The sequence below is a fragment of the Rattus norvegicus genome, chromosome 16, assembly GCF_036323735.1.
Source record: "Rattus norvegicus strain BN/NHsdMcwi chromosome 16, GRCr8, whole genome shotgun sequence".
NCBI lineage: Eukaryota > Metazoa > Chordata > Mammalia > Rodentia > Muridae > Rattus > Rattus norvegicus.
The window spans coordinates 8,165,640-8,178,464 of NC_086034.1; the positions used below are offsets into that span (position 1 = coordinate 8,165,640).

General features: G+C 44.8%; 1 protein-coding gene across 1 annotated transcript in view; it reads left to right on the forward strand.

The window, feature by feature from the left end:
• The window catches only part of Vstm4 (V-set and transmembrane domain containing 4), a 79,927-nt gene that overhangs the window by 39,010 nt on the left and 28,092 nt on the right, over positions 1 to 12,825 (forward strand). Inside the window, exon 5 of the mRNA NM_001029920.1 lies at positions 3,532 to 3,565. Within this exon, the coding sequence (NP_001025091.1) occupies positions 3,532 to 3,565 (34 nt within the window). The remainder of the gene's footprint in view (positions 1 to 3,531; positions 3,566 to 12,825) is intronic.

Here is a 12,825-nt window from a genome sequence, read left to right on the forward strand (position 1 = left end):
TTCTCAGAAGTTTACAATAGCCAGAGCTACCTGTGGGCCTGCATGGTCTCTCTTCCTCAGTGGGAGTGTTGGCCCTGCATTCACTGGGTCCAAACCTCATAGTCACCTGCTAAAACATATTACTGGCATGTCCTACCAGGCCAGTGACTCTTCATAGCCAGTCCCCCACCCTGAATTATGGTCTCCTTATTTCTGTTCCTCTCCATGAACCTGGATTGCACCTCGACAAACTTAGGGAAGTTCCTGGTATTCTGTTGGGTCTCAACCCTGCTCTGCCAGCTTCTGCAGCAGCACAGTGTACATAGGCTCTGGGAGACTCAATGTCTATGTGTGGGTGACAGCAGCTCTCGGTTTCTCTGAGAATGGCATAGAGTAGACATTAAGGGCTCTGAGTCAGGTCACTCTGCTGGGGTGACCCAGAAGCACTTGTGCCTGGGTGGCCGTAACACAGGACAGATTGGAACAATTGGCCTCACTGTCACAGGCACTGGAGGTTTGAGATAGAGGTGCTGTAACATCAGGGTTGGTTTATCCTGTGGGTTCCCACCTTGTCTTGTAGATGGCATCTTTCCTTTTGGTGATCTGGTTTCCTGTTTGCATTTGTGGACTGGTCCCCTTTGTTATACAGAAACTGGCCCTGTTAAATTAGAGCTCACTTTAATGGGCTCATTTTAAATAAATACTTTCTAAGATTCTATGTCCAATTACAGTCTTATTGCAAAGTGTTAGAGATTGGGTTTTCAACGCAGGAATTTTGGAGGGAACACAGCTTAGTCCATAGCACCTGCTGTGTGGTTATAGATGAGTACACTAACCTCTCTGTGCTTTAGTGCCTCTCATTACCACCTAGGAGCAATGCTTTAAAAGGTTATTGGAAAGTTCTAATTGGAGGACAGTGTTGTGGGCTTTGAACATTCTTTGCCTATATAATTCTTAAAATACTTTTTCACAAACCCTGTCACCTTGGTCTTTTATTTTATGTGTTGTTGTCACCTCGATTTTTTCTTTACAAATGTAAACTGTAAAAGGAAGTACTTTTCCAGAGCACTGCAGAAGTCGGTTCCTTAAAATGACTACATGAAGGGGTTGGAGGATTTAGCTCAGTGGTAGAGCGCTTGCCTAGGAAGCGCAAGGCCCTGGGTTCGGTCCCCAGCTCCGGAAAAAAAAAAAATTAAAATGACTACATGCCCTTTTGTATTCTTGGGTTTGAGCACAGTCCCCGGGAATTGTAAGCACACCATGGGGTTGGGGTAAGGGAGCCTCAGCCATTAGGAATGTTATTCTGTCCTCTTCCTTCTCCTTTCTCTTACCCACTTATCCTACAGAATTTTATCCTAATTTCACACAACTGTTGCCTTGAGTGACAATTGTGCTTACCTGCACGCATGTGTTACGTACACACCAACTCGAGTCCATAGCGTCTCCATTCCCCTGTGTCTAAGTGTTAAAATAGTGTTAGAACATCAAATCATCAAGATGTCACAATTAACAGCATTTTGAAAGATTACTATAAAATGAACAATACCATACAGAGATCATTTATTTAGATTAAATAATTGATATGCATAAAGTAAGATTTTATTGGAAGTGCACATCTATTGATATAGATTTTCGCTTTTACATTATGTATCCTTACATGTAGATGAGAAGATGAGAACTCAGAATTTGCTTAGGCCATCAATCCCATTTCTGTTTTGTTAATAGATGTGAGCTTGGGAATTTCACCTCTAATACAAAAGAAGGCAAGAATAGATGGAGTTTTCTTATGCTACCCAATACCACGTACAGCTTTTAAATTATAGATGTTAAGAGTTAAATAAAGATCTATCCTCAAAGACGCAGTTTAATATGCTGCCGTTTGACACCTGGATTAGGTCATTATTCAATTCTTACAAGCAAAGTGTTGGAATCTTATCCTCATGAGTTTTACCTATTAAGCTGTGAGACGTTGGACATCTCAGTGGACACTAATGCTTTGTGTCAGCTCATGTGTGCTGCTCCCTAGGACAAGTCACTATGGTTTAAGTCTCGATGTGTAGATAGCACGTGTTGGCTCTGTGAAGTACAAAAGGCGATTTTAGAAGAGAATCATACTGACAGAGAAGAAAAGGAATATAGTCAGACCTCAGGCGCATTGCAAGCGAACCCAGATATTAATTCCTGTAAACTGTTCTGAGAAGGTCCTAGGATGTACAAATCAAATACTAGAGTCTGTTGACCCATATGAAGTTTACAGTACTGTCATAATTACGAATCGTCCCATATATACTACGGTTGCTACTGCTGTATCTGTAGACTGCCTAGCCTACAGTAGGTGTTCAGTAAATAGAATGCAGGAAAGGTTTAGGTTTTAGCATGGGGCTGGTTTATATGTTTTCTTAGCTGTCCAGTGCTGACAGTTCAGTGTCCACAGGTCAGCAGTAGGGGCTGAGCTCAGCCAAGCAATTCTGCTGCTGTTCTCAGCTAGAGTCACTCGGTCGTGCAGTCTGGTGGCGGATCAATTTAGGCCGGCTGTTCTGGGACCTCAGCCACAATGCTTAACCACCTTCTCTGTGGGGATTCGTCTTCCACTGGGCCCACAGACAAATTGACAGCAAAGGAGTCACCTGTCACAAGCCTCAGACATAGCTCTTTTTATGCCCCTGCTTGTGGCACATTGACTCATGTTTCTCAGATCCAAGCAAGTCCTGTGGCCGAGGTCTAGTTAGCATGAGGTTGAAAGTGTTATACATAGGTGTGAACAGAAGGAAGAGGGTAGGGTTCGCTGGAGGTGGCCATATAAACATTTAGCACACATCTCAAGATCCCACTGTCTGTTCTGCTGGGGTGACCTTAACTTCAAGTCTTGGATTAGACACATTCTGGTTTAGGTGTTCAAGTATTCTTATTTTTCCAGTATAGATAAAATTTGCCTCAAGGTCAACTATTATGGAAAGATATTTTATTCCAGGACTATTTTCTTAAGTATCTATTTGCTGCTTTGTGTTGTTTGTTTGAAACAGAGTCACAGTATAGAGCCCAAAGCTAGTCTTGATCTCGAGATCCTCCTGCCTCAGCCTTCCAAGTGTTGCACCATCACATCTGATTAAGAAGCTCTTTTGAGACCATAAAGAACATTCATCAGAAAACGCGAGCCCGTTTTACAAGGAACAGACTCTAAGGAGAGAGCCTGTCCCATACGGTCCCAAAGGCTGGTGTCGTGACTCAGGTGGCGCTCACACATTGGGGGACCTCACGACTCCAGGACTCTTCAGAGTAGAGTGCAACTCAAGTTAGTCTGGGTCAAAGATGTATGTTACATTGGCTGGGCATGTGGCTTCAGACCTGGCCCAGTCTATAACTGAAGTAATATTAAGTCAGTGGGGTGCCGTCTGATGTTTTTGCTATGTCTTCCCCACAAAACTTGTAGGCCAGAAGCCCTGAGAGTTGGATGGTGCAGCCCCCAAACCTGAGCAAGATCTGGGACACTGCCTTTGAGGTAATGTCACACCGGCCTGTATTTACCAACTGTTATTCTTTTTCCTTCCACAGTGAGACATTATTTGGTGAAATGCCCCCAGAACAGGTAGGAATATTTTCGTTGTTGTTTCAAACAAGATGTTTTGATGTTTTATGTTCTTTGCCTACTACCAATAAATTGATTAGATGCATATTTTTACTAAAAGGTGCTGGTCACAAGGAAGCCAAACAATGTATGTTCTGTGTCTGTTTGCATGTGTGAATAGTTCTCATACCATTCTTGATCCCAGCGGGGTCCAGATAGCATGCCGCTCGTGTTGGTACAACCTGTATCTTTTTAGGAGCTTGAGAAGTGTCCTGAGGGACCATGTGGGAACTTATGACTGACCTGGGCCACCTCTATCCATTTCACCACCAGCACTTCTAATCCTTTTCCGTGAGTGCTGACTCAACCCAGGCTCTACTTTACCTGATGACAGCCTCACTGGGAATATAGTGGTTTTAAGACACTCAAATTCATTGACATTCTTTGAAAGCAAATAGTAAATAAAAACACCACCCAACAAAGAGAAGTTCTTTCCAAAAGTAGAAAGTAGACCAACAAATCACCATCACAGGCATATATTACTCCAAAGTAACTACTAAAATAACTATCCCTAACACTAAAAAAAACCTATATAAAATCAATATAACCCTTTAAATATATTCAAGTCACATAAAGAAACAAAACAACAAAACCATAGGAAATGAAAGAGAATAAATAACAAATACTTTCATAGCACCTGTCTTATCACCAAGTCGGGCATAGTAGATAATATGTGTCCCAACTGTATTCTGTTTAATAGAAACTCACTTCGTACACATGACATAGGTAGGGTTAAAGCGAACGGATGGAAGAGAAGATAGCACACAGTAAGAGGTCTGTGCATAGACCATATATCTCTAAGTAGAACACGAGAACAAACACTTGCTAGGGGTCGGATGGGACATCAGATGATAAAATGAGCCACCCCTGGGAAAACAAAGTCCTGAGTTGCATATGCATCAAACAAAGGAGACACAGAACTCAGATAGCAAAGACACAAAGCTTAGGGAAGTCAGAAAAATCCCTGGTGATTTTTAACAACCAATAGACTTGGCTTAGGTCCCCAACCTACAAAGCCACTGAAGACATAAATAATACAGTCAACCAACTGGACCCAGTTGGTCCATCTCAAATAACCAACCTACGGAAGGATATCTTCTTTTTTCATGGCCCCATAAAACATTCACTGAGATATATCCTAGACTATAGACAAACTTGAACAAATTTATTAAACGGATTCATACGATATAATATTTGATCACAGTGAATCAAAGTTGAAAGCCACAGCAAGACAACAGCAGGGCAATCTCTAACCATGAAAAAATGAGGCACCATTCATTCTGTTATGAGTCTTATGAGTCTCGACAGTAAGAGACCAGTGCAAACACAGGCACAGCAGTCAGGTGAGCATCCGTGGTACAGAAGTTAGAGGATACAAGGGATCCAGAGGGATCCTCTGTGTGTAATCTGACATGCTAAGCTCTGACAGGGTCCAGGACAATTCCAAATAGAAGGTATATACTTTTCATCAAGTGGTGTGTGTTCCACAGACAACCTTGGGCAGAAACGTGGACTGAGACAGCTTTTCTTACAGCACCGGTATCAACATAATTAAACTCAATTACATCGTCAGGATAATGAAAGAATCTTAGTCCTAAATATAATAGCCTAAACTGTAAAATTTCCCAAAGAAAACAAGAGAAAATGCTTGTGTCTTTGGAAGTCTAACACTTCTCGCACAGTGTCACTTATAAAGATGCAAAGATGATCCCCCAAATAAGAGGGCACGTTAGCACGTCAGGTAAGTGGTGAGCAACACGTTTCCAGATACGGAGTTCTTCCAACCGGATGCTAAAATGACAAATAGCACGGTTGAAATGGGCAAGAGTGATCTGAACAGGTATTTCCCTAAAGATGTATCAGTGGTTCATGAGTGTGTGGAAACATGCCCAATATCTTTAGTCATTAATTAGAGGAATGTAAATTAAATAACAGTGTGATCCCAGCACACCACAACCATAATGCCCACAGTCCAAGAGACAGATGACGCCAAGTGTTGGAGTGGATGTGCAGAGGCTGCACCATGTACACTGCTCACCGGAGCAGCCACTGGAGAACAAAGTTCGATTGTTTCTTAAGGTGCAACTTTTAATATGAGCCACAGACTGTGCTTGTGGGGATCTGCCCGAGTGGAGTGGAAACATATACCTACGCAAAGATCTGGGTGGAATCATTCACAACTGCTCTATTCGTCATAACCAGAAGCTGGAGACAATCCATATGTGTTCATTGGCTGGTGAGAGAGTAGACAAAACTCAGCAGATCCACCCGATAAACTTCCACTTGGCAAAGAAGCAGAGCAGGAATAGGCCATTCTCAAAGTGTCACGGAGTGAAAGAAGCCAGGTGTAAAGTTTACAGTTGTGTGCTATTTTAATGAAATGCTTAGAACAGGGAGATTTATGGAGACGGAAAATAGAGTAATGGTTGCTTATAGCTGAGGCTGAGCGTGGGGATTAATTGTGGCTGTGATTAATGTGGTATGGACCAAGTGTAGAACTTTGGGGGCTGTGATTGCAGTGCTCTAAAACTGTACTGATGATCGCGCAACTTTGTAGGTTCATGAACTGCACCAAATTGTTTATTATGTGCTATAAATTGCACTGGACAGTAATTATGTTTCATCAAAACTGCTTGTTTATTTGTAAAACCATGCCTCCCTCATGCCCTAGGACTAGGGTAAAGCAGGTCTGTCATTTGGAGGAAGGGTTACAGCGGGGGCAGTCATAGTTGCAGAAAGGCCAGCCTATCAGCCTCTCCTCATCCAGGCTCTGCTTCATGTAGAGCTTGCAGCTCCTCCTGTCTTGGATCCTTCTCTCTACTCCTCCTCATCCTCCCCTTATAGCAGTCACATTTGAAGCTGGTGGCTACTGGGTCAAAAAGTACAGCAAGGGATGCCATCCTTCCTCGGTGGACTAGAGTTTGGTCTTCCTTAGCCCTGGAATATACACGTGTCTTAGTCACGTTTCCATTGCCATGACACAGTACTTGAGGAAGTCAACTAAATATGGGGAAAGGTTCATGTTCCGTTGGGGTCTGTGGCAAGGCAGCACGGACAGCTGTGGCAAAGCACAGCTTTTCATCCCATGGTGGCAAGGAAGCAAAGAGAGCAGGGAGGAGTAGGTGGAGTCTTAATTCATCTGTTGGTTTCCCTTTGATAAAATAACCCACAAAAGCAACTGAGAGGAGGAAGTGTTTACTTTGGAGTATAGTCTAGAGAGGACGCACTCCTCCCGGGGAGAGTATGGCAGCAGAGCCATGAGGCCAGTCTGTCACATTGGACCAGCAATCCACAGGCAGAGAGAGAAGAGAAACTCGAACCTCAAAGCCTGCCCCAGTAACGTGCATTCTCCAGCAAGACCCCACCTCCAGAAGGTTCCATAACCTTCGTTAGCAGAGCCAACAAGCTGGAGGCGAAATGTTCGGACATATAGGTTGTAAAGCACATTTCACATTTAAGCTATGACAGGATCCCAATGTCCTCTTTACAGTTGTGTCCCCAGTGATCTAATTTTTTCTCACTGGGCTCTGCCTCTCAAAGGTTTTACCATATCTTGATGGAACCATAGACTGGTGACTGAGACTTAATTCATGGCCTCCAGCAGACTTTTAAGGTCTAAACTATTACCCAAAGGTCAGGGTCATTATCTTAGCTGGGGTTTCTGTTGTTGTGAACAGACACCATGACCGTAACAACTCCTATAAAGAGAACATTGAAGTGGGGCTGGTTTACAGTGTAGAGATTTAGTCCATTACTGTCATGGCAAGAGGCGTGGTGGCAAGTGTGGCAGCATGTAAGCAGACAGGATGGTGAAGAGGTAGCTGGGAGTTCTATACCTTGATCTGTAGTCAGCAGTAAGAAACTGAGACATACTGGGCCTAACTTGAGCATCTCAAAGGCCACCCCCAGTGACACACTTCCTCGAACAAAGCCACACTTCTCAATAGGGGCAATTGTTTTGAGCCTATGGGGCCATTTCCACTCAAACTACCACAGTCATAGAGTTCTCCCTAAATGTTATTTCTGCCTCTGTGCCAGCCACAGTGGTGGCTTCCAGTGCTGTAGTGGATACCCAGCCCAAAACTTTCACCATGGACTGCTTTCTGCTGAATCAACTATACTTATGTGTTTGTAAAAAGTATTTTCCTCCTTCAACCTGAAACCATGGCGGGGCCAAGCCTGACCATGGATCTTCCATGGAGTGCTCATCCTCCTGGTCAGAGCCTAATGTGACCTCATGTGGTCCTCACCCTCTCCTGCAGTGCTTTGCTGGAGAACAAGTCCATTCTTTCTGTCACCTTGACTTTAAGCCGACTGTGTCCCGGGCTTGTAGTGTAGGTACTTAAGCCCATCCTTTTCATGACAGAGACCCAAGTCCTGGTGCCCTCTTTGGATGCTGCTGTGGTAACTGGGACATGGGCCTCAAGTTGGGGGATGATTAGTGTCCTTTTTTTTGTCCTCTGACCACTCCCTTCTAAAGGGAAAATGGCAAAAATCGCCAGACCAGGGCCAGGAGCCAGGAAAGGAAACCCTTAGGCAGGGAGGGATCCTCAGAAAGAGGCCACATGCTGGTGCTGAGGACAATGTGGCCACAGGGAAAAGGATCTTGCCAAGTGACCGGGGCATGATGGAGACTCTAGGGTGTACCGTGACTTGCTAAGAAAAGTTCAAAGAAGAAAAGTAAAGCTTATTATCATGATTGTGTTCTGAGGCAAGAGGCTGCCCTGGCCTGGGAGGTGTGGCATTGGCCTTTAGGGCTAATGGATTCTTCCTTTCCTCTCACTAAGTGTCCTTAGGAAGCAGAAGTCCCAGAACAAAGCAAGTGCTTCAACGTTCTGTGGGGTTTTTAACATGCCTCCCCTTGAAAGGTCAGCAAAGGCAACAGCAGCTTATATGAAATGGCTCTAAAAAGTCCCCCCTTAAAACAGCTTTAAAACAAAATTCTGCGATTACTTGGAGTTGGGTGCTGGCCAAATTTAAAAAGCTGGGAAAGGAGGGAGGGAGGGAGGGAGGGAGGGAGGGAGAGAGAGAGAGAGAGAGAGAGAGAGAGAGAGAGAGAGAGAGAGTGTTGGGAGTTAAGGTTGGCCATCTCCTAGATATAAGACAGTGCGTGCTCACAAAGAAGACACAGGAGGAGACATCATGTCTCCTGAGCCAGCCTTTCTCCAAGTGTGTGATGCTCACTGTCTCCTAGACAAATTGTAGTTAGGATGTGTTGGAGTTACAGACCATGGTTATCTTGAGCTTCATTTAATGTATTGTCCATATTTCTCTGAACCCACAGAGATTGTTTTAAACATCCCCCTGACAATGGAAGTGAGGGATTTGCTCAGTAGGTGACATGCCAGGGTCTCAGTGAGGTGGAGGTGCAATTTCAGAATCTCTAAGATCCTACAAGTCAGCACTCAGATGTTTTATGGTCAAACGAAAAGTATTTGTCTGACAAAGTGTGTGTTGTAGCATTCATGAACAGGTAGGTGGTGGAGGAGCAAGATGGCGTCAGTGGCTCTACAACCACTTTGTATGTTGAGCTAACAGTGAGCGTAGACAATGTGACCCATTTGTGAATGGTCCTGGGGAAGCTGTGCATAGGAAAGGCTTTGGCAACCAGCTCACAAAGGAGCAGATTTTATCCTGGTTCTCAGAATGTGCTCACAAATAGGTCACAGGAAGGGCAGAAACAACTAGTGCTCTATGGTTGCCAGACACTGTGAGAATCTGGAGACAATGGCTGCAGGCTGGCACATACAGAACACGACTTGCCTTACTTCAACTCATGCATTGAGAACAGAGTTCACACTAACTACAGAGTTAGGGGACCTAACTTAAGGTGACTGTCAAGTGATTGTCATGAGTCTGACAGTGTGAGATGCTAGGTGTGTCATGGTATAAGGCCATGACAAGGTGACACTATTTACCTAGCTTAAAATTGAAGTTACACAACCTCCAAGTAGCTCCTGGCTCCTCTAAGTGGCACAATGTCAATTGACCTTGTGTATTTTAGTGACAGTTGAGGGCTCTGGAGCCTAGAGTGAAACATCTGAAAAGTTGTCCCATTTGTAGGAGCTCTTGGGTTTCATCTGTGGTAGCTGGTATTGAGGGTAGGGGTCCTCTTGTAGTCATGAGTATTGATTATTGTCCTAAAAGTAACAAGAGAGTTGACACTGTGGCTACAGAAACTAGTAGTTCTTCAAGATTCTATAAAAAGATTTCATGGTACAGGTAGTCCGTGTGGGATGTATATGACCTTGAAGAGGTGAGTAGAGAGTCAGTTGTAAAGGAACAGATAGATCCTTCCTGTGATACAAGTTGAGCATTCAGCTCATCAGGACAAGAAATAGAGGAGGTGGACACTTCTGGACAGGTCAGTTAAAGTAAAACCTTCCACCATGCTGTGAAGTAAGAAGCACTCAGGAGACCTAGATGGATGCTGGCAGAGCCCAGGCAACATTGTTCCTTCAGCCCCACCTGCTAAGGGACTCACTGTGTCTAGATCTTTGGTCTCTAGCTGTCGTACTTCAGATGATAACAAACCTCCATGTAACCCATGACAGACATCTCTACCTAGGGATGAGAAATTGCTGCTCATTCAGTGAAGACTAGAAATGACAGACCTCAAGGGACATAGGCGTCACAATGGTCAGTTGCTACAGGAAGATGGTCTGGAACCAAGAGTATCACTAGCATCTACAGTGTGGTTCCATGGGAGCTCCTCAGCTCCCAGAGCTAGCATGTCTCATAGTGGCCGGTATCAAGATGGCCATTTGGTGGACAGGGCAACTTAAAGGGAGCCATGCTGTGGATGACAATCGTGATTTGATGTCACATTTAGTTAGCAATGGAGGCTGTGGTTGGGTGTAGAAGGCTTAACTGTTAGTGCTCTGGTGAAGTCAGATTGGTGTGTGGTAGGGTGTTACCCCCTTCCTCTCTGTTCTCCCAAACGCACCTAGCTCTCAAGAAGAGACACAGAATTTCCACCACGTACACTATTTGGGTAGGTGACATCACTCATCCCAGATTTCCTGAATAGGAACAAGCTGTCCTCCTCTGCTCATTTTTGAGCCAGAAAAACTTTTGGTCTTGGGCACCAAGCACAGTTCCATCTCTCAAGACTCCCACAGTTTTGCTGAGCCATCCTCCTTCTACCAGGGAAGAAGTCTGAGCCGCCTTACTCAATCTAGCACAAACATAAAACATACCAGAATGGATGCTACTTTCTGGTACCAGCTCTTTAAGGAGCTGGCTTTATCCCAGGGTAGCTGGTCTAATCTGGGTTGAGTGGGTACCTTTCTGCTTTCGTTCTCTAGTTCTTTCCTGTCCAGGCTGGTGCCAAGGTCCTTGCTTCAGGGTTAATGATCAGGACCACCTGGATGGAAGTCCACTCCTTTCCTTCGGAAGAGCCTAGGCCTTAGTAAAGTCTGGATTTCCTACCTGAGTTCCTTGTCCATTCCCCAGTGGCTGCCACCAAACAGACACAGACATAGCAATTACTACTAACTTTGTTTTCTGAAAGGAAAATAAAAGAAAGTTTAGCAAGAATTTGTTCAAAGCCCTGCAAAATCGAGGTCACAAGCCTTATTAGCATCTTGGGGAGGCGATGTTTTAGTCAGTGGGTCAGTCTTTCTCTCCTTACTTGTCTGGTCTGTCCTACACTGCACTTGGCTGGATTCTGCTGTCACTGTGGGGGAGTAAGCATACGTCAGGGCAGGACATGGCACACTATGCTGGGCAGAAAAGTTTCTGACTGGTGTTCAAGTTGAAACTTGCCCCTCAGGGCTGAAGCATGAGCACCATGGCATGCCACCCTAGTGCACCATGCCACCCTAGTGGCAACATCATACTCCCAGTGAAGCATTGTGAGATGTCCACACTGCTGGCATGTACTGGAGTCCTGATTGAAGTATGTAGACTTTGTATGCCTGTGATGGCTAATTTTATTCATCAGCTTAACCAAATTTAGGGTCAGCTGGGAGATTATTATGGAAACACATCTCTGCCTGTGGAGTGTTGGGAGGGGGAGGGTGGTGTTTGTAGGGGAAGACTGACCGGAAGTGCACACAGGACCATCCCATGGGCTGAGAGGGAGGAGGTCTGAGCACAAGTCACCCCACCCCCACCCTGCTTCCTGGCCCACTTTGGTGTGGACTGTTTTACTCCTTGAGCCATAACAAATCCTCCCTGTCTCAAATTGTTCCTGTCACAACCAGAAAAGCAATCAATACAATGCCCCAACTTACTGAATCCACACTATTGCATCTGACGTCCTAATGGCCGCCTGGGATAGCTGGCGTGCACTGGTCACCCAATTTTATAGACCGATGGGTAGAGGCCCATGGAAATGAATGGTTTATCTAGAATCAGGTCTGCAACTACAGCTTCATCTTCTGCCCCATTTTCAACATCTGTTCACGAGATCAAGATTCTGCCAGTTCTGAAACAGTGGTTCTTTGCCCCTGTGGGACAGAGACTTCGTGAGGTGACCTGGCAGGGACGATAGTATCTCTTACAAGATACTCAATCCACATGTGCTGCCTCCTGCCTCTCCCACATTGGAGCCAGAAAAACAACCCCATTTAACAACAAGCTCCCCACAAACAGCACATCTCTCAGACTGCGCTGCCCTCTAATTTAGAGGGAGTTTCCGGGCCTGGTTTTCCATCACTTTTGGTTTGACTGCCACCAATAACACTTGCCTTCTGTGTCAGAGACAAACTGGAACCCTGTTCCGATCGGAGATGTAGCATAGCTTTTCTTGTAAGTTAATCATAAGGTGGGTTTTCACAGTTGAAAAGTCTTCCCAGGCTTGGCTCCAAGGGAGAAATGGAATTCAGAGAGAAAAGTGTGGCCCGCATGTCACCAAGATGACTCACTGTGTGCTTGGAATCTTGTTGAACTCTGAATTAGAGCTAAATTTAGTGGGATGCACGCAGCCTTGCTGTTTTGAAGGAAAAGGATGGTGACAAGACAGAACCTTTTCAGCTTTCTTTTCTTTTTTTTTTTTTTTTTTTTTTTCGGAGCTGGGGACCGAACCCAGGGCCTTGCGCGCTTGCTAGGCAAGCGCTCTACCACTGAGCTAAATCCCCAACCCCCTTTTCAGCTTTCTAAAAGCCCTGGGCATAGTGGCATATGTTCATAGAAATGATGTTCACAATGTACATGAAAGAGCTAAAGAATGAAGTCCAAGTAAAAGGAAATGGAAACATCTAATTCTCCTGTGTGTG